At 58.9% G+C, this 22,941-nt stretch overlaps 1 protein-coding gene across 6 annotated transcripts in view; it reads left to right on the top strand.

The window, feature by feature from the left end:
- The window catches only part of HIVEP3 (HIVEP zinc finger 3), a 376,034-nt gene that overhangs the window by 339,161 nt on the left and 13,932 nt on the right, over positions 1-22,941 (top strand). For all 6 annotated transcript variants that reach the window (XM_034650318.1, XM_034650304.1, XM_034650313.1 and 3 more), the window contains one exon: positions 19,293-19,468. In XM_034650318.1, coding sequence (XP_034506209.1) covers positions 19,293-19,468 — 176 coding nt within the window. The remainder of the gene's footprint in view (positions 1-19,292; positions 19,469-22,941) is intronic.

The raw sequence follows: 22,941 nt of genomic DNA, 5'->3' as shown, positions 1-22,941 counted from the left end.
TTGGGCTCCGGACCGAGACAGAATCCGACTCCAGCCCCACCTCCAGCAATCACTGGCCAGTCCCTAAAAACAGGGGCAGTGGCATTTACTTCCCAGGCTGCTCGTGAGAAATGAATGGCCAGATGGTGCGGGCCGCTTACCGCTGTCCTGGCATACAGCAAGCGCTCAACAAAGGCGCCCCTTCCTTCCCTGCTTCCTTCCTTCTTCACTGTTCTTTCCTTCCTCCCATCTTCCTCTCTTCCTTCTTGCCTCCCCACCCCCAGCGCGACCCTGATCTTCTCCAGGCTAGGGTGCCCTTCCTGCGCGGTCAGCAGAGCCGCGGAGGGCCGTAAGCCAGGGTGTGCTCGTCCGCAGGGCCTTGTGGGACCGCGCCTTGGGAGGGGGAGGGTTGGCGGTCAGCTCCAGGGCCGTGACTGGTTGATCCTGGGACAGAAAACCAACAAACAGAAAAACAAAACACACGGGCTGTGGGGCCGCGGGAGTGTATGACCCTGGTGTTGAGCGGGCGCCCACCTGGATTTTATTAGCTGCAGACCATAGGAAGCTTTTCCTTTTTCCACCGTTGGGCCTTGTTTGAAATGCGGCCCCTACAGGGAAGCAGGTCACAGGGTGGGAGCCTGGCCATGGCAAGTTCGGGTAAGTCTGCCCCCTCTCTGGATCTCAGCTTCCTCCTTGGTCACTGGACAATGTGGGAGAGGGCCTGAGTCACAGAGTCGGGGCTGGGGTCTGAGGGCTGACGGCTGGCGCTGGCGCTGAGACCCTGGACGGTGCCTTTGCTTTTTGTGAACCTCGGTTCGTACCCGTAGAATGAGTGACTGCCGCCTGGCCCAGGCGAAGGCTCTCTGGCTGTCATGCCGCGACATGCGGAATCTGTCCACTCTCGTGAGGGGATGAGCTCATGCAGCTCTGCGCCCCAGGCCGGGAGGGGCTGTTGCTCAGACGCGGCCTCGGCCTCGGGGAAAGGCCTGGGCTAGGGAGCTGTGGAGGCTGTTAGGAGCCCTTGTCTCTGCCTGAGGAGAAGCTGGCCTTTTCTAGCTGTCAGAGCATCGAATCCAAGCTCATCTGCAGGGTGCCCCTTCTTGGGCCGGAGCCTTTGGCCGTATGCCCCAGCCTGAGATGAGACACCGATCGGGAGGAATTTCTTTCGGAGCCCAGAGCTGGGTACTAGGATGGCATGCCTGAGCACATACGGGTGAAGGGACGAGGAGGCCAGAAGACAGGCTCAGTCTCTGGGGTTCTCTGGCCCCACAGCTTAGAAAAATGAGAAGAGAGTTGCTCTTTCTCCATGGTCTATAGTCTCTTGGAGGCGGGTCCCGGCTACAGTGTCTCCCCCTCCTTGCCATCTGCGGGGTGGAGGCCCAGCCCCAGGAGACACCGATGCCTCCGCCAGCCATACCCTCCTGCCCTGCACCTGCCGCCTCACTCTTTGCTGCTCCTGGAGTGCCTTTCTCCGCTCTGGAGGTGGAGGCCTCTCGGGGCTGTTGGGAACGTCAGATAGAATCAGACATGTGAGACCCTTGTCCAGAGCCTGGCACACCACACCCCAGCCTGTTGCCAGGAAGATGGAGTGGGGGGCATCCTTGACTCCTTGCACGCCGTGCAGAGCACCCGTCACGGTTTAGTGGTAGACCACGGCTTTGGCGCCAGCCAGACCTGGGTTCCAATCCTGGCTCTGCCACTGATTAGAAAGACTTAACCTCTCCATGGCTCAGCCCTCTCAGCTGGAAAGTGAGAATCCTAAATGGTCCCTCTTTATCAAAGTTGTTGAGAATAAAAGGAAACAATATTTGTAAGTACCTGGCACAGTGCCTGGCACGCGGTAAGGTGACCTCTTATTCTGCCATGAATTATCAATATTTACTTATATGGTTGCCTCTTCAAGTAAAGGGTAAATTCCTGGTGTCCCCTGCCTTTTACAAGCACTTTGCAGTAAAGTGTACGGAAGCCAAATGGCCTGTGTGGGAATCCTGGATCTATCAGGGTGCCCTTCTGATATAAAGTCAGCTGGGTAACGCCCCTGTGCGTCGGTTTCCCCATCAGTAAGATGGAAATGGTAACAGTAATTCCATCTGAAACGGTTTCCATGAGGCTTAACCAAGATGCTCCATGTAAAGAATGGCCAGTGCTTGGTGCAGGAGAACTCGGTGAGAGTCTATCTTACTCGTAGTATGGAAGGGTCCCCAGACATCATTTTGCCCAAATTCCCCACTTTGCCAATGAGGAAACTATGGCCCAGGGAGACATTAATATGACACGTTAATGACAGAAGCTGTCCTATTGCCCCCCACTTAAAACATGCCAACGGGAGGAAGGGAGGAAGGGAGGAAGGGAGGAAGGGAGGAAGGGTGCCATGGTACGCGTGTAGAAGTGTGGGGGGACATGTGCCATCTTGCTGAATGGGGGGAGACGGTCCGGATGTGTTGCTGAGTTGGAAACGTGGGGTGCCTTCAGTTTCCACGAAGAGAGACGATCGACCCCAGAGGATTCCTTTGGTTCTAGAAATAACATAGGGCAGCCTGGTTGGGGGGCCATGACCCACACAGGTGGAGGAGCGCACCCCCCAGGGGCTGGGCTGTGGCTGGAGAGGCGGGGCCTGACCAGGCTGGGGAGGCCTGGCATGGCCTTGGATGGAGGAAATATGAACTAAAGAATTCGGGGAGGATGGGATATGGCAACTCGCCCTCCACTGGTTCAGGGAGAAAGTGGGGTTTTTTTCCATTATACTTTAATTTGTATTTTGTCATAGTTGCAAAATAAAAACATAAAATGAAAAAAGAGAACCCATTTGGCTCAGAAGAAAGGAGATTGAGGAAGCCAGAAATCGAGGAAAGAGTTGAAAGGGGATGCAGGCTGTCCGGGGCTGTCCGGCAGATTCCTGTGCAAGCGGAGTCAGCCCAGGCCAAGAGGGGGAGCTAAGGGCATCAGACCAAAGGACAAGTGGGGCCTGAACTCCAGGCAGAATTTTGGACCTGCACTGTGGACGGGTGTCATCTGTCACCATGGGTGGCTTTCAGACCAAAGAGGGACAGCCCAGCTGGCAGGAGGGTGGAGAGAGGTGTGTCCTAGGGCATAGCAGCCAGCGGAAGCCAGATTGGGCCGAGCAGAGCAGCAGGAGGGGGCATGCCAGGCAGGCAGGTTCCCAGGAACATGGTGGCAACAGACCGGGCAGGACTCAGGAGCCAAAACGAGCCTAAGGCAGCCAGAGAGAAGTCAGGCTGTGAGCGAGGCCTTGTGACCCGTTGGCAAGTACGGCTGGCAGACTGGAGCCAGGAGGCGGCCAGCCAGGGGCCAGGCAGGGCTTCCGGGGACTGGAGCCAGAAGCAGGGAGGGCACCTCCCCAGGGATGGTGACAAGGAGTGGAGGCAGCTGGCAGGGTCCAGAGGGCCAGGGAGGCTTGTCCACAGGCTGTGCTGTTTAGCATGCTGAGGGGTCAGGTAGGAAAGTGTGTTCCCCCGGTGGGGGCCAGGTTGGACACAGGCTGATTCCGAAGGAAGGAGAGCCGTCCCTCCACAAAGAGGAGGAGGCCAGGTCCCATAGACTTCCCAAAACATCAGCAGATCTAGCAGCTGGGCCGCCTCAGATCCGTCTCTCGGAAGTCTCTGGGACTGCTGAGCTTGCGAGCTCAGGAGCAGACTCTAAGAACGATGATTTTCCTGAGGGTTGTAGCCCACTGGTGGTAGCACTCTGTGGACTCCGGGTTTTCGCTGCCGTAGTGAGTGCTTTCCAGCGAGGAAGGCAGCTGGGGACTCGCATCCTCCTCTGTGACCGCCGTGAGGAGGGCGGGGCCCATTGGGGCAGAGCAGGAGATGCTGGCTTGAATGGGTCTGGAACCCGGGGAACCCCGTGTCCCCTAGGGAGCCAGCTGCAGGTTAAGTAGCGACCCAGGAGCTCCCGCCAGGGGATGGAGGGAGGCAGCCCCTACGCAGACTCCAGCAGATGTCCCGGGGTCTGACTGCTGCAGGGAAGAGCAGAGCAGGCACCCACGCGTATCCCCACACTGGTCCAGGATCTCTCCCTCCCCTTTTTAGGGGTCTTCGTCAGCCCCACTCCTCTAAAGGGCCTCTGAAGGTCAGCCCTCACCTGGGGCTGGGGAAAGGCTGCTGTGAATGTAGGAAGGCTCTCTCTGGGGTCCAGCAGGACAGGATGTGATGTCTGCCCAAGTCCTCATCAAAGCGAGAGGCCCTTCCCCTCTCAGGCAGGACAGCGCTGAAAGCAGCCGGGCTCCCCCAGGCTCCCTAGCATCCCTGGCCCTGGCAGGGGAAGCCTTTCTCTCTAGGACAGCAATGAGATGGGGGTCAAGCGCTGGTCTCTGTAGGAAGGCCCAAGGAGGCCGTCGGGGTCCCCGCAGGCTCTATGGCTAGGCCTGGCCGTCCACCGTGGGGCCCCAGGCATGCTCTCCACGCTCCAGCTTCTGGCTGGACCCAGGGGACACTGTTGCTCTCCTCCCGGAGAATCATGGTGCGAGCACGCCACGCTCGGAACACTGCTTCCAACCTTCCAGGAATTCCTCCTAGGCCAAGCCCCCTCCCTGGACTCCTGGGCACTTGGCTCCTGCCAGTCGGCCTGCCTCATAGCTGTTCTCTGTGTTTGCAGCTCTCTGGGTGACAGCCTCCCGCGGGCCATGATGAAAACCATCAGGGGGATTTTAGGCAGCACTGGGACAAATGCTCCTTATTTCATCTGTTGCATTTCATTTCAACATGTGTTAGAAAAATGACCGTGAGTCCTTAGGATGAAGCGGTGACCAGGTGGGCCCTGCAGGCAGTGCTCAGGAGGCCTGTCTCTGAGCTCGGATGCTAGAGAGCCTGAGGTGTGCGGCCTTGGGACCAGTCCCAGGAACGTCACCGCGGGCCTTTACCACGTTCACCGGCAAGATCACTTCCGGTGCATCAGGACATGGCAGGAATTGGGGAAGGACGGAAGGTTGGGCCCTCTGCTTTGGGTCCTCTTCTATGATTGAGGGGAAGATCGCTGCGCCTGGAGCCCAGGAGGCCTGGGAGTGACCTTGGCTCTGCCCTGATGGGCCGTGGGATTTGGGGCCAGCCATGAGCCCATCTGCGCCAGTGGGTCCTGATCTGGGGGGTGACAGGCTGCGTCCTGGGCCAAGGTGAGGATTAAGTAAGCAGATAATAAGATTAAATAAGGAAACAGGCCCACCCCGCCCCCCAGCTTGGAAGCAGCCTGTTGCCAGGCGGAACAGTGCCCGTGGGGAGGCTGGCAGGGCAGGACAAAGGCAGGATTGGGGGGTCTAGGAGCTCGGCCTGGAGCCAGCCCAGCTGGTTTGAATCCCCGCTCGCTCTACACCTGCTGGGTGTGTAACCTCTCTGTGCCTCCCTTTGTCCCCCACAAAGTGGGGAGAGTCCTAGCAGCCAGCAAGGGCTGTTCTGGGACTGAACGTGCGGCCCCGTGTCCGCCAGCACCCGCGAATACACACTGAGTGTCAGCTTGCGGGCCCCAGTCCCTCCACCCCGGCGCCTCCTGGCCGGCTTAGCATAGGCGGCCACTGAACAGGAGGACTGGGCAGCGCTCTGGAAGCATCTCTGAGGACTCGCCACCCGCCATAGTTGGCAAAGGCTTGGGGAGGGGGAGGGGAGGGAGAATGTTCCAGACAACCAACTGGCAGAGGCAGAGGCCTGAGGCTGCAGGAACAGGGTGCTGGGGAGGCTGGAGGGAGGCGGGAAGTGGCCGTGACGGGGGTGGGCGGCCAGAGAGGACAGGATGGGTGGGGAGGCGGGGGTGGGCCTGGGATCCTGTCACAGGTGCCGGTCGTGGGTGGGGAAGGCCCTCTGTCCCTTTTCATTCATGGCATCTTTGTGAGGGGAGAGTGGGGATGAACAAATGGGAATTACTGTAAGTTGTAAACACATCATGCATTCGGAGCTATTTTTAAATCCCCAAAGCTTGGTATGTCTGTGACTGTACCACACAGTTGGCCCTAAAGCCTGGCTCAGAGTCTCTGCCGGCGACCCAGTTCCCTCCCAAGCACCACCTCCTCAGTCTCCTCTCCCTGCCGGAGCCTCTGTGGCCCGTACCTCTCTGCCTCTGTGCCTTTGCTCCTGCTGTCCCCTGTGGGAGGGCCGTCTCCCCCTCTTCATCTCCAAGTCCTCGCAGCTGAGCTGTCCTTCAAATACCCCCATTCCAAGTACCTCCCTGACCTCCCCCTGCCCTGCCACTGCCTGCGAGACCCCATCTCTCCTTCTGAACCCCCAGGACCTGTTCTCTTACCTTAGCTAGACATTTTTATTTTCTGTTTGCTTCGGACAAATGGATGTTCCCCCCGGTGGCCGGCCTTAAAGCCCACAGGCAGGGGCAGTCCGTTTCATAAAATCCACGTGTGGTTTCAACATATTCAGTTGAAACACTTAACAGGCAGTGGGCACAGTAAGAATGGTCTTTGGTGGGACGCGGTGCCACTTAGGAGCTGTGTGGCTGAGAGCGAGTCACTGTGCCTCTCTGAGCTCAGTCTCTCCATCTCTGGCACGGGGGCAGGTCGCTCTGTTTCACAGGCCCTTGTGAAATCTGGAGGCCGCTCAGCCTCGGCCAGCATTCCCAGCGAGTACCCTGTGCGGCCGCAGGCCATGTTAGCGGGGTCTGCTCTCTCCGAGCCACTTCGAGCTGACTCTGCGTCTCCTCGGGACTTAGTTCTAGCCACAGGGTCACTCGGAAAGGCACCACAGGCTGCAAATAGCCGTCGTAAGTGACGTTGCATCCAGGCAGGCCAGTGCTGTTGGACAGCTGCCCAGGGCTTTCTGGAGACGCTGTGTGTTGACTCAGTTCTCTACTGGGCACCGGGCCTAGTGCGGGGAAGTGTGTGGGGAGTGACGGGGTCGTCTGTAACGAGGGCACGCCCAGTCACGTCAGCCCTGCCTTGGGTCCTGGCTCTGCTCAGTGTCTGTGTGACCTTGGGTAAGCCACAGGCCCGCCTACACCTGGGGTCTCCTTACTTCAAGCCTTTCTGGTGGATCTGTTCTCAGAGGGTAGCTAGACCCTCTTGAGAGCTCCTGTTCTGTCTCTGGAACTCTTCTCTGTCTGCTCTCGGCCTGCTGAGAAGAACATTCCTTGCTCTTCTGTGCCTGAGATTTACCCTCCTGCAGCCCCGCGGGGAGCCAGGTCCTCCCACCGCGAGGTGGTGCTGCAGCCCCACGCGCTTCTCCCCAGCTGCCCTCCCTGTGCGCAATCCGGGGGACCCCAGGTAGCAGACTTCAGCGCTGGTGAGCACCAGCTGAGGGGCGGCACGCAGTCCCCTGGGCCCAGCCCTGTCCCAACGGCAGTCGCCCGCCCCACGGCCCGCCCTTCGCCTTCCCCACCTGCAGCAACAGCAGCCCGTGTTTGCTGAGCGCCTGCCCGGCCCCAGCACGGAACTGAGCAGAAGCCCTTCACGCCTATAATTCTTAATCCGCAGCGCCACCTGCTAAGTCGGATTTATCTGTGTAGACACATGCACACACGTGTCCGTTCTGCAGAGGAGGGGTCAAGGCTCAGAGAAGCGAAGGGACTTGTCTATAGCTCGGTTCCTGAGGAGCGGAGCTGGGATTCAAAGTCAGGCCTACTGGCTCCAGATCTGTGTCCTTTCCTCCATAGCCCCATGCACTGGGGCGCCCTACTTTCTGCGCCTTCTGACTCTTGGCCATCTGCACGGCAAGCTCCCTGGGGGACCCTGTGGCTACCCCTCCATGTGCCCAGGGCCAGACCCAGAGCGGACCCCCCCAAATGCTTGTGCGTGGAGATGCTGCCGATGGTGGTGCTCCCTTGGAGCCACGGTGAGGGCTGGACATCGCTCCCCTTTCCCTCTCTCCTTCCACGCTCTGGAGGACAGTCCCCCATCAGCGGCATCTTCTCCAGCCCTGAGAGCTAGAAGGGTGTGGGAGTCAGAGAGGACCGTTGGGGGTTGGGCGCCCTTCCTCGGCTGCTCCCTGGTTGTGTGAACTTGGGCAACTTATGTCACCTCTCTGAGCCCCCACAGCCTGATCTGAAAAGAGGCACGACATTGCACACCTGACTGATTCCTAGTGACGGATAACGGAGCCCGGTAATGAGGAAGGTGTCTTGTTCGCGCTGAGGGATCACAGATGTTCAGGCTGTAGGGTGGTTGCCGTCGTCGTCCGTCTGGCGCAGGAAATGGCTCAACAGTTGTGTTGAGTCCAATAGGCACAGGCAAAGCCGTCCTCAGCAGCTCCGTCAGACCGGAGACTTTCCACGTCGCCTTGACCGTCAAGGATGAGCTGAGGCTCCGGTCGACAGAGGCGCTGCTTCTGACCCTCCCGGGAGCTAGGGGCCGTGCCGGAACCGTGAGACCGGGGCTCCCGGAGAGGAAGGCAGTGAGGTGTCCAAGGAGAAGGGAGCGTGGCGGCGCTCGGCCAGCGAGGGCCCTTCCTGGGGTTAAGGCTCTGCAGCCCTTCACTTACATTTGAGGGTTTCAGAACCATGTCCACAGCCGCCGCCGCCTCCTCTCGCGTGTCCTGGGTCTGCTTTCTCGCATGCGGCCCCCGCTCGCGGTCAGCTTCGCTGTGCCGGGGACACGTGCGACGGCGTTCTCTGCTCACTGGTCCGCACACCTTCTCGTCTCTGATGAGGTTTCGTAGAAGTGACATTTCCGAGGGCTAGCCGGGCCGCTGGTGGCAGTGCTCAGCGGAGTGTAATGGATGAGCGCTGGATTGCCACGTTTCCCACCCTGCCTACCTCTCTGCAGAGGGTCTGTTCCACCTGTCATGCTAAGAACTGTGCAGAGCATTGAACATTTTAACTAAAGGGAAGATGCGATGTGGTCAGCAGGCAGGAGGTCAGATCGTCTGTGACCGGACCACTCCTGCTTCTAGCTGTGCCATGACCCCTTCCTCTCCACACTCCCAGCTGGGTGCTAGTCTAAGCCTGTAAATTGTATTAACGAAGTCAACTTCCCAATAGCCCTGTGAGTGTGTACTATTATTTTTCAGTAATTTTCAAATGGAAACCTATCGTACGTGCAAAAAGCAGTCCAAGCCCTAAGTATACAATCCATGGGCCATTACGCAGTGAATACACCCGTGTAACTATGTCCAGTTATCCCCAGGTCAAGAAATAGGACATGATCTCCATTTTCCAGATGAAGAAACTGAGGCACAGAGAGGTTAAGTAACCTGGCCAAGGTCACACAGCTAATTAGGGGCAGAGCCTGGTTTCAGCCTTGGCAATTCTCCTCAGTTCCTAAGCCTGATTCTCTTTACTGCTGCACTTCTCTGCCCCTAGGAAAGCTGTTACCAGGGGGTAGGACCAGGATGAGACCTTGCATTCGTGGTGAGATTTGAATACACATCACAGCCTTTTCTCATCTTATTTGCATCTCAGTGCAGATGGATGTCTGCGCTGCCAGAAACTGATGCTTCACAGATCGCGGCGGCACAGTGGTCTCGGCCATTAGTTCACAAGCACTGATCAGGCACTTAGTGTATACACACAGGTCAGCAGCTGCTGCTCTAAGACGGCCTGGGGCAGCGTCCCTTCTAGCTGCGGCCCCAGCATGCGCTTCCAGAACACAGCTCTGCCCGAGCACCCCTCCCCAGCCCCCGCCTGCGAGACACAGGCCCAGCCTTTGTGCTGGCATCGGAGACTTTTCCAAGCCAGCCTCAACACAACCTTCCCGCCTCAGTTCCTGCCACTGGCCATACAGAATTGCGTCGTGGCTTCCACAGTAGAATTCCTGGAAAAAGCACCTATCACACAGTGAGCGCTCAACAAAAGACAGCCCTTTCTTTTTCCGTGATAAAAGATTACACCTCTGACCCTGGCTGACTTTCTTGTTGGTGCTTTTTCCGTCAAGAATGAGGCAGGTATTCAATCTCCAGGATCTGGTCCTGTCCCCATTCTGGGCCTGCCTCCTGTCTGGGGAACAAGGAAGGGAAGCTGGAAGAACTGAGACCATAGTCCTACTTTAGCTGGGCTGGGTCCAGCCCCACCCGAGGGCCCTGGGGGCTAGAAGCCCTTCCATCTTACGGAGGACAACCCAGAGGGGCCTGGGACAGTGTGAGGAGGCCTCCAGCGTCCGTCCTGAGTGGGGTTGCTGGGGCTATAGAGATGACAGGCCTGGAAGAGACCAGTCTTGGGTGGAGTGGCACCCTTTGGAGACTGTCACATGGACGAGGGGGGCACTAGGCAGAGGTCAGACTGCCGGGGGGGGGGCACAGGTTGACGCCTTTAGCTTTAATAGAAGAGCTGCCCAGAGGTGAACGGTGCTGCCCAGAAACCGTGAGACCCCAGGTGCCCAGGCGTACGCAGCCCTGGGAGGGTGTGGAACGGGACCCTCCTGACCATGACCGCAGCAGAGGATGCCCAAGGCCCCTCCCCCACCCCGCCCCCGGAAGTCAAAGGTCTTAAGATCCTTCTAAGCAGGGATGTTCTTCAACAGTAATTTTCAAATTGTTTTTAAACTCAGAACTCTTTGCTGCAAGGGTCAGCTTGCATAGATGCCTGCTCTGAGAAACAGCTCGACGTGGGGGGGGAGGGGATGCAGAACCCCGCTGCTCAGCCTCCCCACCTCTGTGAGTCCTGAGCACGGTTGGAAAGTCACTGTTCTAGAACCCTGCCGGCCAGGGCCTGCTAGAAGCGGGAGCAGCCCTGCGTACTGCACACATCTAGGGAGTGTGTGCCTCTTGGGCAGTTTCACTTCTCGAACAGGAGAGGCCCAGCTTCTGGCTTCCTGCCTCTCTCCGTAATCTCCCTCTCTGGTCGGAAACAGGGCCTTTGGCTGCATTCTTTTGACCCCAGCTGGCATCGGCCCAGGCGTGGTGCCTGCTTGGTGGTTCTGGGTGTCTGCGTTTGGTCGTTCACTTCACAACATCTCCGCGGATCGTACCGATGTCTTCAGACTAAGAGGCATCTCCTAGTCTTAGCTCTGAGCCTCGTCCGCCCCCCGAGCTGCGGCTGCCTGCGTGGCTGGTGCTGTCTGCTGACGTGCCCCTAGAATGGAAAATCATTACAGGAAAACCAAGGAAATGGCCCAAAGATGCAAATGCAGGCCTGTAAAACGGACAAGGACCTGCTCCAGTGGCGGGAGTCCTTCGGGAAGGTGGGAAAGAAGGCTCTTTGACCTGCTTCCCTCCTGCCTTGGTCAGGCCAGCTGACCTCGAATCTGTGTCTTCTTTCCTCCTGCCTCTGCCCTGGCTTGGGCTCCCAGATGAAGAGCATCTCTTCTGAGAATACCACGGAAGACCCTCCCCGCGGGTTCCCCTCTGATCATCGGTAGCACTTTGCAGGTTGTCTGGGTTACTGCTCCTCTTTGTTTGGGGATCTTACAAGTACCTGCTTGCTCTTCACCCTTGAGCCCAAGGTCAGGGGCTTATTTAGCTTTGCATCTCTGGCCCTGGCTCAGCCTCAGGCTCAGACCGGGCCTCAGTAAGTACTGTTGAGTAAATACACAGAGTACTTGCTTAAAATAGACACCCCGCAGGGGGCTCTGCAGACATGCTGTGGAATTTCTGGCCAGGCAGGCCTGTCCCTGCGCCTCCTTAAGTGCCCCCCACCCCAGATGTGGTGCTGGAATGTCATCTCTGCAGAACCCTGCAGAAGGGGAGCCTAGGATGCACCGAGAACCCCATGGGAACGTCCCCCGTGACCCACAGCTCAGCCTCCCTAGTTTATTTTTCACCAGAGGGTGTGCTTCCTACCTCTTAGCAGCTGAGTTTCTGTAACAGATACACAGCTCAGTGGACTGCACCACCTGGCCCTTGCTCCTCTCCCCACAGCCCTTCCTTCTGGGCTGCAGCAAGAGAGCAGCGTGTCGCCCCGGACAAGCTGACAGGCTCGCTGTGGCGGGACCTTCCGGGTCACAGTGACCTCTGGGAACCGACTCGAACCTCACTTCAGGGGACACAGGCTCCCTGCAAAAGTGGGACTCAGAACGACTATGTGCATACCTCCCATCGCACCTTCTTCTTGCTTGGCATGATTATATTGAAATTCGGAGAACTGGCGAGTGTTTAATGATGAAATATTAACATTCTACGGAGAAGTCAGTAGCGTACCCGCAGAAGGGCTTCAGAGGAGCTCAGATTAGGGAGGCGACTTGGAGGCACAGAGTTCACCCCTCGTTTAAGAGAAAAATGCAGCTTGGTGGAGACAAAAAGTCATGGACTGGAAGGTCAGACAGGCCCCTACTCCCTTCATGGCCTTGGGGAAATTACTTTGAGCCAGAAGTTTAGCTCTGGGCTGGATCTGCCTCTCCTATTTTATTTGCCTTGATTTGTGACTTTCAAAACAGGTCATTTCAAGTGTTAGTTAGAATTGCATAGCAGTTAAGCACCTGAACTTCGTAACTTGTGACCTGGGATCCAGTTCTAGCTCTGTTAACTTCCTGGCTGTGTGGCCTTGGGCAGGTTACTTAACCTCTCTGTGACTCCAGTTTCTCCTGTGTAAATGAAGATGATGAGAGCCCCTGTCTTAATGGGCTGCCATGAGGTTTAACTGAGGTGATGCTTATAAAGAATGTAAAATAGGGCTTGGTACCCAGGAAGAGCTAAGTAAGAGTAGACTAATATTCTTAGTTTTTTAAAAATCTGTATTTGTGGTTTTCTTGAAAACCTGGAAGATATGCCAACATCTTGCAACACTTGGCTGGAAAGGTGTAGCCACTGACCCTTTAGAGAGGGACTGTGTCCTGCCTTCTGGCCCACCTCAGCCCTCACCCCCGTGCCTCTCTGCCCGCTCAGTCGCATGGCCACTGTCCCCACCTAGCGCCCTGAGCCTCCATTTGGTCAGGAATGAATATATCTATTTACGTTTATTGGAATGAATATGAAATACTTCATGGATAACTGTGCCCATTTCATAGCCCATCACAGGGGTAAGCAGGCTCTTCCCCTCCTAGCACGGTGCTGGGCGCGTCGTGGGTGTGCAGTACCCTTGAATTTCCACCTGCTCCACACTCTCCCAGCCTGTCCCTCTGGCCTCTGGGTGCACAGTGCTAGTGACGGGGAGCTCACTACCTCACAGAACAGCTTCACGGCTGAATCTTCGTCATCTGCCGAGCCGAGAACAACTCACCCGTCACCATGACTGACATGACATTTCTTTTCTACCCCTTCCGTCTCCTGGAGTCTGGAGCGGAGGGTGTGCCAGACACGCTGAGCTCCAGTGTGCTTGGTGGGTGCTGCAGGCTTCAGAAACGGCTCCGAAGGGTCTAGAGCCACACTGTTCACGGGCAGCTCAGCATCCCCGGGTGCGGGACTGGAGGAGAAGCTGCTGAAGGCAGGTGGTGCTGTGTCCCCTGTCGGACCCCTGGGGTCAGCCCTGGGCTCCGGGCTCTGCTTCGCCACTCTGCAGTTGCCTTGTAACTGTGGCAAGACGCTTGAGCTCTCTGGTTCTGTTTTCTTCTCTGTCGGTGGAATATAATAAGACCCCCGGATCGAGGGGTTGCGTGAGCTGCTGCTCCTTTTCCTTCGAGTCCATGAGTCTGACAGTTGCAGCTTAAGAAGAAAACCAGACCTGAAAGATTCTGGCAGCTCCACACCCCTCCCGGCAGCCTTGCTCTTTGCTTGACCTAAGGCAGCAGAACCAAAAAGCTGCATCGGGGAGGGAGGGGTCTAGGACGCCGGGTGCTGCAGCCATGGTCAGACCAGCCCTGCTCCACACAGCCCCTTTGCTGTATGGCCAACACGACTCTGGCCTCAGGTCGTCAAGCTGTCTGGTCTCGAGGTCCCTCTAACCAAGACATTCTGGCATCCACAGAAATAGCTATTTTTCTTTAAGAACAAAACTGAACATTTCCCAGACTGGCTGACACCTCTGGCTTGTCAGGGGAGCAGAAGACAGGCAGGTGGTGGGGCTCAGAGGAGTGGCTCCCTGTCCTGGGAGCTGTGAGCTGTGAGTCAGCGGCACCCAGGCCTGTCAGTGGGGGGCTGTCTGTGGCCTTAGAACTGGCCGGGGGCCGTTCATTCTCCCCTTGGGTCATGGTCAGCCTTGGGGGGACGGGGAGGAGCCAGCAGACCTGGGAGGCAGAATCGTGCCCCTCGGGGCCCCACCATGGTTTTCTGGTTTCCTGCCCTGGCTTTCTGCAAGGCATTTTTCTGTAGCTGTCACCACCTGTGGTCCCACCCAGAGCTGGCGGCCCTTTCAGGAAGGGCTGGGTGGGGAATGATGCTGTTTTGTTTATCTGCAATGTCACAGGCCCTGGGAACCCTGGAGAAGGAAAGTGCTAAGGAAACCTTGGTCAACATCAACTGAAAGTATTTGTGCAGCAAGTGTGTGCAGGGATGGGGCTCAGGGTGGAGAGATTGCTGACTGGCTGATCTTGGCCATGTCCCTGAAACTCCTGGGGCCTTGGTTCTCTTTTCCGGAAAATGGGGACAATGGTAAAAAGCTGAGGACCGGTTGAGCTCAGGCATGTGACGGGGCTTGGTGTATCTCAGGGCAATGAAGATCGACTGTTTGCAAGGAACAGGAAATGACTTATCCAAGGTCACCCAGCAAGTTCGAGCAGGAGCCAGAACTCGGACCCGGGTCTCGTGCTGACCTGTGAGCAAAATAGTTCCTACCAGGGAGTGGAGAGTGTTGGGCCAGTCCATCGTGGCTAGGCGGGACTGGCTATGTGCCCTGGCCATGGGGAGACCACTGCATTGCGTGGAGCCGTGCTCTAGCCTCCTACAGTGGGGATGTCAAGGCTGCGAGTCTGATTATAGCAGACCCAGAAAGAAGGCCTTGGTTTGGCTTTCTTATGGGCAGCTGAGGCGTGTCAAGCAATTGCTGGGTGTCAGGGGCTGTGCTAAGCCCTAGGGATAGACCAGGGCTGAGCTGAGACGGCCGCGGCCCCTCCTTCGTGGGGATAACAGGGACTACACTTGTTAAGAAGGCCATCCCAGTGCACATAGCTTGGCCGTGCTGTGAAGGAGGAACAGGTGGGACCCCCAGGCTCAGAGGTGTAAGAGAGGGCTCCAGAGGAAGGGACCTTTTGGCAAAGCCCTAAAGGAGCAGAGGAGCCGGTCAGGTGGAGGGGGTGGTGCTGGGGAGGGCAGAAGCCTGGAGGAAAGGGACTCTGAGCCCCCCAGTGATGTTTGGCATGGTTGGTGGGAAGGTACCGGGGGTGGGGCTCTGGAGAGGTAGCCGGGCCAGAGGCGTCCTGGACCTCTGTGCTCCTCTCCCGCGTGCAGGGACAGGGCCTTATCCTGATGGAGATGGGGGAGCATCGCCCCCAGGCTGGGAGGAGCCGCATGACTGCACATGTTAGAGCCCGCTCCCTCTGGCTGCTGTGTGAAGAAGGGACACGGCCGTGTGGGAGAGAGGATAGGTGGCCCGGGCTAGCGTGGGCAGGAAGCAGGCATCCTTGGCCCACACTCGGGCGGTAGCATGGGCAGGCTGTGGTGATGGGCTGAGCATGAACAGTGAAGGCAGTGGAGGCAGAGGAGGAAGGTCCGGCCACCGGCCTCGCTGGCTACACACGTGTGTTGATGGAGACAGGTACCCAGGGGGAGGTGGTCCTGGAGGGGGACGTGGAAACGTGGTTCTGGGCCTGCGGGGCCTGAGGTGCCCGACCACCACCAGGCGAGAGACTGAGGGGGAATCTGGATGTACAGCGGGGAGGTCAGACCTGGAAAGAACAGGGACTCCATCAGTGTCCAGGTGGCAAGTCAGGCATGTGCAGAGGCGGTCAGCTGGGAGGGGTGAGGGAGGAGGGTGCAGGCTGCAGCCAGGGGAGTGGCAGCATGGGAAAGGGGTAAGGAAGGGGCCTGCAGAGAAGGGTCACCAAGCTAAGCAGGAGCCTCTAGAAAGCGGGCAAAAGGGCAGACAGGAAAAGGCAGCCGTCCTTTGGATTTAGCAACGTGTGACCCTTGCAAGGACAGTTGGCCAGGGAAGCTGAATTGCGGGGGTTCGGGAGTGGGGGTGGTGAGGAGGCAGGGACAGCAAGCCTGGGCTGCCCTTTCCTGGCTTGGGCTGAAAAAGAAAGCAGAGGGAGCAGTAGCTGGAGTGGGTTGGGGTCCAGCGAGGCTTTAAGGTTGTTTGGTTGACTGGTGACAAGATTGAACTGAGCGTGTGATCCATGATGGCGGAATGTGCCAGAAGGCAGAGGCTGTGGAGCTGCTAGGGAAGGAGAGGCTGATCCTGAGCTGGTGGGGAGGATGGCCCCAGGCAGGAGGAGGACCCAGCCCACACTGGCCAGCTGCCCCATGCCTGTCCTTGGCCTGGGCCCTTTGGGAACCACAAAGCTGTTGAGCTGTACGAATCCTGGTCTCAGCCCTCAAGGAGCAGGGAAGTCATAGGCTCCAGGCCATTTAGCCAGGACCATGCTCTTCATGTCCTGGGGCCCTTCAGGAACCATCTTCCTCCATGACATTGGATCAGCTGGTTGCTGTCCACTTCAGCCCCATTCTCCTGGCTTCCAAACCTCCTGAGATCCCAGGAAGTCGCAGCTTGGGGATGGATATTGGGGCTGTTGTTCTGTCCCCCCCTCACATGGGGGAGCCTCCTAGACCCTCACACTGCCCTCTTCTCATTTTCAATCCTCTCCTGCGCAGTCGTCTTCCTCCCCAGAAATCCACATGTCCCGTCGTGAGACCCAAGGATTTCCAGCTGTGTCCTGGGCATCTCGTCACATCTTCCTCATGAGTGTCTCACACTCAGCAAAGGCCGAGGGACCTGCATCGCTCCCCTCCAAGCCCACAGATGGTATCACTTGAGCCAGCCAAGTTGTAAACTTCGATCTTGGTTTCTGCCTCATTGTGACCCCTACCCCATCCAGATGGCCGCCTGTCCTAGAACACGGGCCTCTTGCAGGGACTTGAAGTGTCTCCTCTTCCAGACCATTCCCCGTGGTGCCAGGGAAGCATCTTCTCTCTGAGACTTTATCTTTACGACAACTTCGATCAACTCTAAACTTCTCAGCACGGCATTCAGGGCCGGCGGGGGTGGTGATCCAGTCCGTCCTGCCCATCCCACCTCATCTGCTCTCCCCCACCAAGTCTCGCAGTCCTTTTAACACCTCTTGCCTTTGCTCCTGGTCCCTGCCTGGAGTCCCCCCCTTCCTGCCTCCATCTCTCCCCATCCTCCCTGGCCCCTCCAAGCCCCCTTGTGCTCCCCAGCAGGTTATACACAACTTCCACGGTCAAGGCACAACCCTCGAAGGTTCAAACAGAGATTTTTCTGTGTGTGTATGTGGGTGCATGTGCGTGTGTGTACGCACACATGTAAGCGTGAGCTGGGGAAGACCACTTGTCATCTAAGCTTGCTGTGGAGGAAGACGTGCGGGGGAGACAGACTGCTAGCTGACTTGGAGTCGGCTTGAGCCTGGTGCGGAGCCCAGACACAGGACAGTCAGAGTGGTGGGGGGTCTAGCTCCCAGTGCCCGGCGCCGCAGTGGGGTGGAGGTCGGGGGCACACTGAGGGGCGCCTTGTCATGCGAAGTTGGAGGGGAGGGGATGTCATGGACCCGCCAAGCAAGGCCGAGTGGAGATTAGTGGCCAGGTGGTGGCCAAGCCTCCAGTGCCAAGAACTGACCAAGCCATCCTTGCTTCTTTCTTCTCTGGCTGGGAGAAGGGTGCTTGCTCCATTTTAGAATGGGTCCCGGGGGCCACAGAGGGACCTAGGAATTAAAATCCGGGTGTGGGTAGCTGGTTTGGGTCCAGGCGTCCTGCTGCATGAGGGGGAACCGCTGTCCCTGCGAGACAGGCATCCCCTGTTTGTCCATAGGGGGGGTCCTCATAACAGCGACAAGAGTGAGTTCTCCCCGCCACCCCCACGGCCTTCACTTCCTCCCCTTGAACACAAGATGTCACTTTGCCCCGGATTGGGTGAAAGTTGGCCCCTCACCCAAGAACAGGGTGCCCGCCACTGGTAGGTCAGGGCCTGTGAGGAGAAGAAAAGGCGATTTTAGACAACAGGAGAGGCATCCGTTGGCCAAAACTGAGCTGACAAAAACCAGGGCCCACAGGGACTTGTGGACAGCAGTGCAAGTGTGAGAGTGTGTGAGTGTGAGTGTGTATACGTGTGTGTATGAGTATAGGTGAGAGTGTGTGCTTGAGTGAGAGTGGGGAGGTGGTGTGTGTGTCTGTGATCGCTCTGTCACGGCCTGCTGGCTCCCTCCCGTAGAGTCCCCTCTTCTGGGTCATCCTGTGACATCCTCTCAGCCATAAGCTGCCAGCCCCTGAGGAGAGTAGGGCTGAGTCCCAGCTGCCGTCCTAACTGCCTCACCCTCTCCCAGCCCCCTCCCTGCCCCTCTGCACCGGCCCTGAGTTCCAGTGCCAGGGCCCCTGGGCGGGACCTGCTGTGCAGCATGGGTATGGGGCACAGGCGGGCCTCTTGCCGGTTCCGGGGACGGGGCCGAGAGGCCGCACCTCCCCTGAGGCACCCGTGCCATCGGAGCCCCTNACAGAAGGCAAGCTGAGGACAAAGCAGAAACTGACACCCCAGGACCCCCCCCCCCCCCCCGTGGCCCCGCCAGAGCCTCGCCCGCGCCGGTCGGAGACGCGCACGTCTGTACCGCCCGCCAGAGGCCAGGAGGCGCTTTGATGAGGGGCTTTGATGAGGAGTCTTGTGGGCGTCCTTGTAGATGGAAATAAGAACATTCTGGTTCAGGTCCAAGAGCACTGGTGGCCCCGAGGCCTGGCAGGGGGCTGGCTGCCCCAGGAGCTGCCTAGGAAGGCTTTGGGCCCTGAGGCGATGACCCCAGGGGATCCCTGCGAGCAAGGTGGCTGGAATCCGTCCTGAGAGCTTCACAGCTCACCTGGAGATGCGGTCCGGAGAGCGCGCCCGGCTCCTGGTTTCTGACTCTCCGTCCCTCGTACCTCCCCGACGCCAGTGTCCAGGTGGCGGCCGAGCAGACTCCTGGGAGGTGGACAGGCTTTGGAGCGGGCAGGTTCAGATCCTAGTTCGTACTTTTCTGGCTGTGGGAGTTTGAGCCTCAGGCTCCTAAGGGCTCCTGGTGTAATTTGTGCGAAGTGCCCAGCACAGAATGAGCCCTCGGCAAATGGGAGGTGCTAGGGTGTGGCTGCTCCCTTCCGTCACTCGCGTTGTCGCTCTGCTGTCCTTTGCGGGCAGAGGCCGGGGCCAAGGCTGGCTCTGAACCTGTGGCTTCACTTCCCGGCAGGAAGCACAGGGTCTGCTGCGTCCGGAGGGAAGACGGGGCAGCCGTACCCGGCCGAGGGCAGGGCAGGTGCAAGGGGTCCGCGGCGGATCCCCAGGGCGACTGCACCCCCCGCCCCCGCGCGGCTCTCTCCGGTTCGCCCAACTTCCGTGAAGGGCTGGAGGCGGCTAGGGAGTGCGTACATCCTCCGAGGTGGGAACCAGCCTCCTCTCCTCCTTTTTTCCTTTACCATGACGCCTGTTGCTCATAGGTACAAATCAAACGAAGAGTATGTGTATGTGCGAGGCCGCGGCCGAGGGAAATATGTTTGTGAGGAGTGTGGAATTCGCTGCAAGAAGCCCAGCATGCTGAAGAAACACATCCGCACCCACACTGACGTCCGGCCCTATGTGTGCAAGCACTGTCACTTTGCTTTTAAAACCAAAGGTAAGACACGGTCAGCTGGAGCGCTGCCCCGGCCCACTGTAGGGAGCTCTCCTCTGGGAGCCCTAGCACAGAGCTCAGGGGCCTGGACCGCTCTGCCTGGGGCCTGCCCCCCACCCCAACACTGCCTGGGCTCCCCAGGGGCAGAGCAGCCAGCCGGCTCCAGACTGGGCCGTGGTGCCCGCTGGCTGCCCCAGCCTGCGCTCTTGGATCCCACACGGCTCCTCCACCAGCGTGCTGCCCCCGCCGCCAGGTGGCGCTCTTGCACACGGTTCCAGGTCTGGACGTTCTCTCCTCACCCCGTCCTGCTGCATGTCTCCTTAGCCCTCGATCCACTGAGCTGGGGAGCTCCAGCATCCACACTTGTCACCACCACTCTTGCGTTTGGAAATCCATTCCACTCCGAGCCACTTAGCACACTCGCATGGTCACTTCTCATGGCAGAGCTCGCCCCTGCCTCCACCCGCCTCACCACTCAGACCATGTTCCTGCCCACCCACCCGGCTCCTCTGCAGCTCTCGGCACCGGCCTGCTCGCCCCCCAGCCTGGGCCGGCAGCCCGCACCTGCCGGCCCCAGCCGCACCCCGCAGCACGCTCTGCACAGGCCCTGGCAGGCATCTGAGAAGGGAAGGAGGGTCCCGCTGCAGCTGCCCGGACCCTCATGTGAACAAGGGGGCCCGAGTCCCTGAGACTTGGACCAGCTGGTCCCTGCGTGCGGCGTGGACTGTTCCCGCAGGTCAGGCAGGGAAGACGTGGCTGCTTGCACATCGCTTCCTGGTAGCTGAGCGGAGGGACAGAGGTGAAGCCGAGGAAGGCCTGGGGCTCGCGACCCCCCTGGTGACTTTAGCCTCTTGTGCTTTGCAGATTCTTGGGTCAGGGTTTGGGCATGAGGGTCCTGCCTCCTCCATTGAGCCAATCGGGGGGCCTCCATGCCGGCCCCCACTGGAGCCACATGGCGTTTCCGCGGACAGAACCCGAGGGCAGATTCAGCTTTGCCATGTGTTGACCTCTCTTCTGTTGGTCAAGCTGTTCCCAGCCAGAGAGGTGGGGCCGAGCCCTGTGGAGTTCGCCAGCCTTCCCCTCTTCCTCCTCTTCTTGCTGGCCCCCTCCGCTCTCTCTGGACTGGGTCTGGGGACAGCTTACCACATCCCCTGGCTCATGGCCCCTATCTGACCGAGCTCCATCTCTGCTCTCCTGACCCCATCCACCGACCCCTGCCCTCCTCTGTCCTCTGGCCGTCCTTCTCAGTGGACCTCAAACTTTCCCACCTAGGTTTTGGGTGGCGTGGAGGCACCCTCCCTCCCACTTTCTTTCTCCGATCTTCTTCTCTCTTGGCATCTCATGAACGATGTTGCAAAGGGTCCCCAGAAAGGACAGCTAGGCCTGGAGCCTGGCCCCTGTGTCATGGGTGCACCTAGCCCCAGAGCCCTGCCATGTCCAAGGCAGTACAGCCCAGCGTGCCTTGGCCCTGGATGTGGGCTCTGTCCCCACTCGTCCCCTATAGTCCCACTCCCTCTGGCCTTAGGTGCCCAGTAGAACATTATGGAAAAAGAGAGATGGGAATAATTGACAATTTAACAGAGTAAAAAGCCTCTTGTCCAAAATACCTTTAAAGGTGAAGAAAGCGGGTCCCCCCAAACCAAGTGATTGTTAACACTAGAGCTGTAATGAGAACCAAGGACCCACCTCAGGCATCACCCCCATCACCTTCTTCTCCGTGAGCAGATCCCCCCTTCTCTGGAAGGAGTGGCAAAATCAGGTGGCTGATCTGGTGGTCTCCAGAGTGGGTCACAACTGCTGCCCCTGTTTCCAGGCTGTGTCCAGGGGCCCACCCTGTTCTCTGAGCGTGAGGAGCCCAGGCTTGTGAGTACGCCCCAGCCCAGGGCCAGCCGGAGCACACTTGTGCCCAGTGCACAGAGAACCGTCTCGGGGAGCCTTCTCCCTGCCATGTGAGACCGGAAAAACCCATTTAGCTAAGTTCCCAGCCAGAGCAGTCTCTTTAAGGAGGGGTCCCTGTTAAGTTCCCCCTGCCTTTTTGGAGAGAAAAGCCTCGGTCCCTGGCAGGAACATCTCTTTTCCAGAGTTCTTTTCATTGGAGGCCATGACAAGCCTATCCGCAGTTCCTTCCTGGGTCCCTCTGTGCTGGCGCAGAGCCCCAGAGGGGCCAGAGGGCGTAACCTGAGCAGAGGGGCTGCAGACACCCGCATGCCCCGGGGTGTGGAGTTCTGGATGTGCAGGCTTGCCCACACTGCTCCGGAGGCCGGGCCCAGGAGGCTGTGTTTTCAACCAGTGATCAGGGAGTGTTCTGAGCTCTCTTCGAATGCTCATAGAGGCTTCCGGAAGACAACACCCTCAGAGCCAAAGCAGTAAGCAAGTCCGAAATGGTGGCATCTCAAACTCTGTGACTGCAGAGAGGGGCCGGTAGGGGCTGGGCGGTGGCAAGCCGCAGCAGAGGCCGCTTGCCCTGGGCTCTCTCCGCACGCGGGAGGGAGGGAAGCAGCAGGACACTGAGGGTCCCATCCCTCCAGGGCCATGTGTCCTCCTGGAGGGGCGGGCCTTCAAGCATCACTCAGGAACCTCGGGCGCCTCTGCTCAGGCTGTGGCTGCCTTCAGGCTGCCATCCCCTCCCTCCCCGCTCCCCCGTGGGCTCCGGCTGGGCCTGGTGGTCCCCAGGACCCTACCTCGCCACCACCTGGCTGCGCCCAGGCCCGGGGAGCCCTCCCTGTCCGTCTCTGTCTGCCCGTCTGTGTCTCCGTCTCCGTGTTAGACATTGTGCTCGGGCCCCTGGGCACGAGCCGAGGCGTCTCAGGGGGTCGTGTGGGAAAGGCTGCCAGCATGTCCCCGTGGAGGTCTGGGGGTCCCCTTTCCTCTTCTCAGATGGTTCCCAGATGCCAGCGGGGTGGCTGTGCCGCGTACAGGCCCCTGCACCGGTCGCCGCAGGGGACAGCGATGACAGCTGTGGGCAGGCAGTCTGTCAGGCCTGCGGGGGGGGCGGAAGGAGAGCGGGGGGTCAAAGCTGAATGAGGCAGAGTCACTGGCTGGTGCCCTCGGCAGAGGTCCCAACCCTCTTCCAGACACTCATCATTTTCCATCCGCTCGCCTTTCCTCCTTCATTCCGGGACTGTGGGGCTTCGGGTGGGGGCTGGCATGACTGTGAGAAGCTGTGGACTCTGCCTGGCAAGCCGAGGCTCTGCCCCTTGACAGAGAAATGGAGTCCAAGCCAAAAAAAGACACCTGCCACCCTGGGGTACACCTCCTTCCATCCACAGAAGAGGCCCAGGGAGGGGAGGTTAGGGAGGGCAGCGGGTAACACTAAGGACTGCTCAGCCAGCCACGTCTCCTGTCACCCACACCACACGGCCTGTCCCAGCAGAGTCCCCTCAGACTGCCCGACTCCTCCCTGCAGCCTCCAGGGGCCACCAGCTCCTTCTCCTGGGAGCCCCTGAGCCCAGACCGGAGTGGAGCCATTGGCCTCC

Source organism: Ailuropoda melanoleuca, chromosome 2 (genome assembly GCF_002007445.2).
Source record: "Ailuropoda melanoleuca isolate Jingjing chromosome 2, ASM200744v2, whole genome shotgun sequence".
NCBI classification, from domain to species: domain Eukaryota; kingdom Metazoa; phylum Chordata; class Mammalia; order Carnivora; family Ursidae; genus Ailuropoda; species Ailuropoda melanoleuca.
Note: the sequence above shows the minus strand (reverse complement) of the source record. Positions and strands in the feature narration are given on the sequence as shown.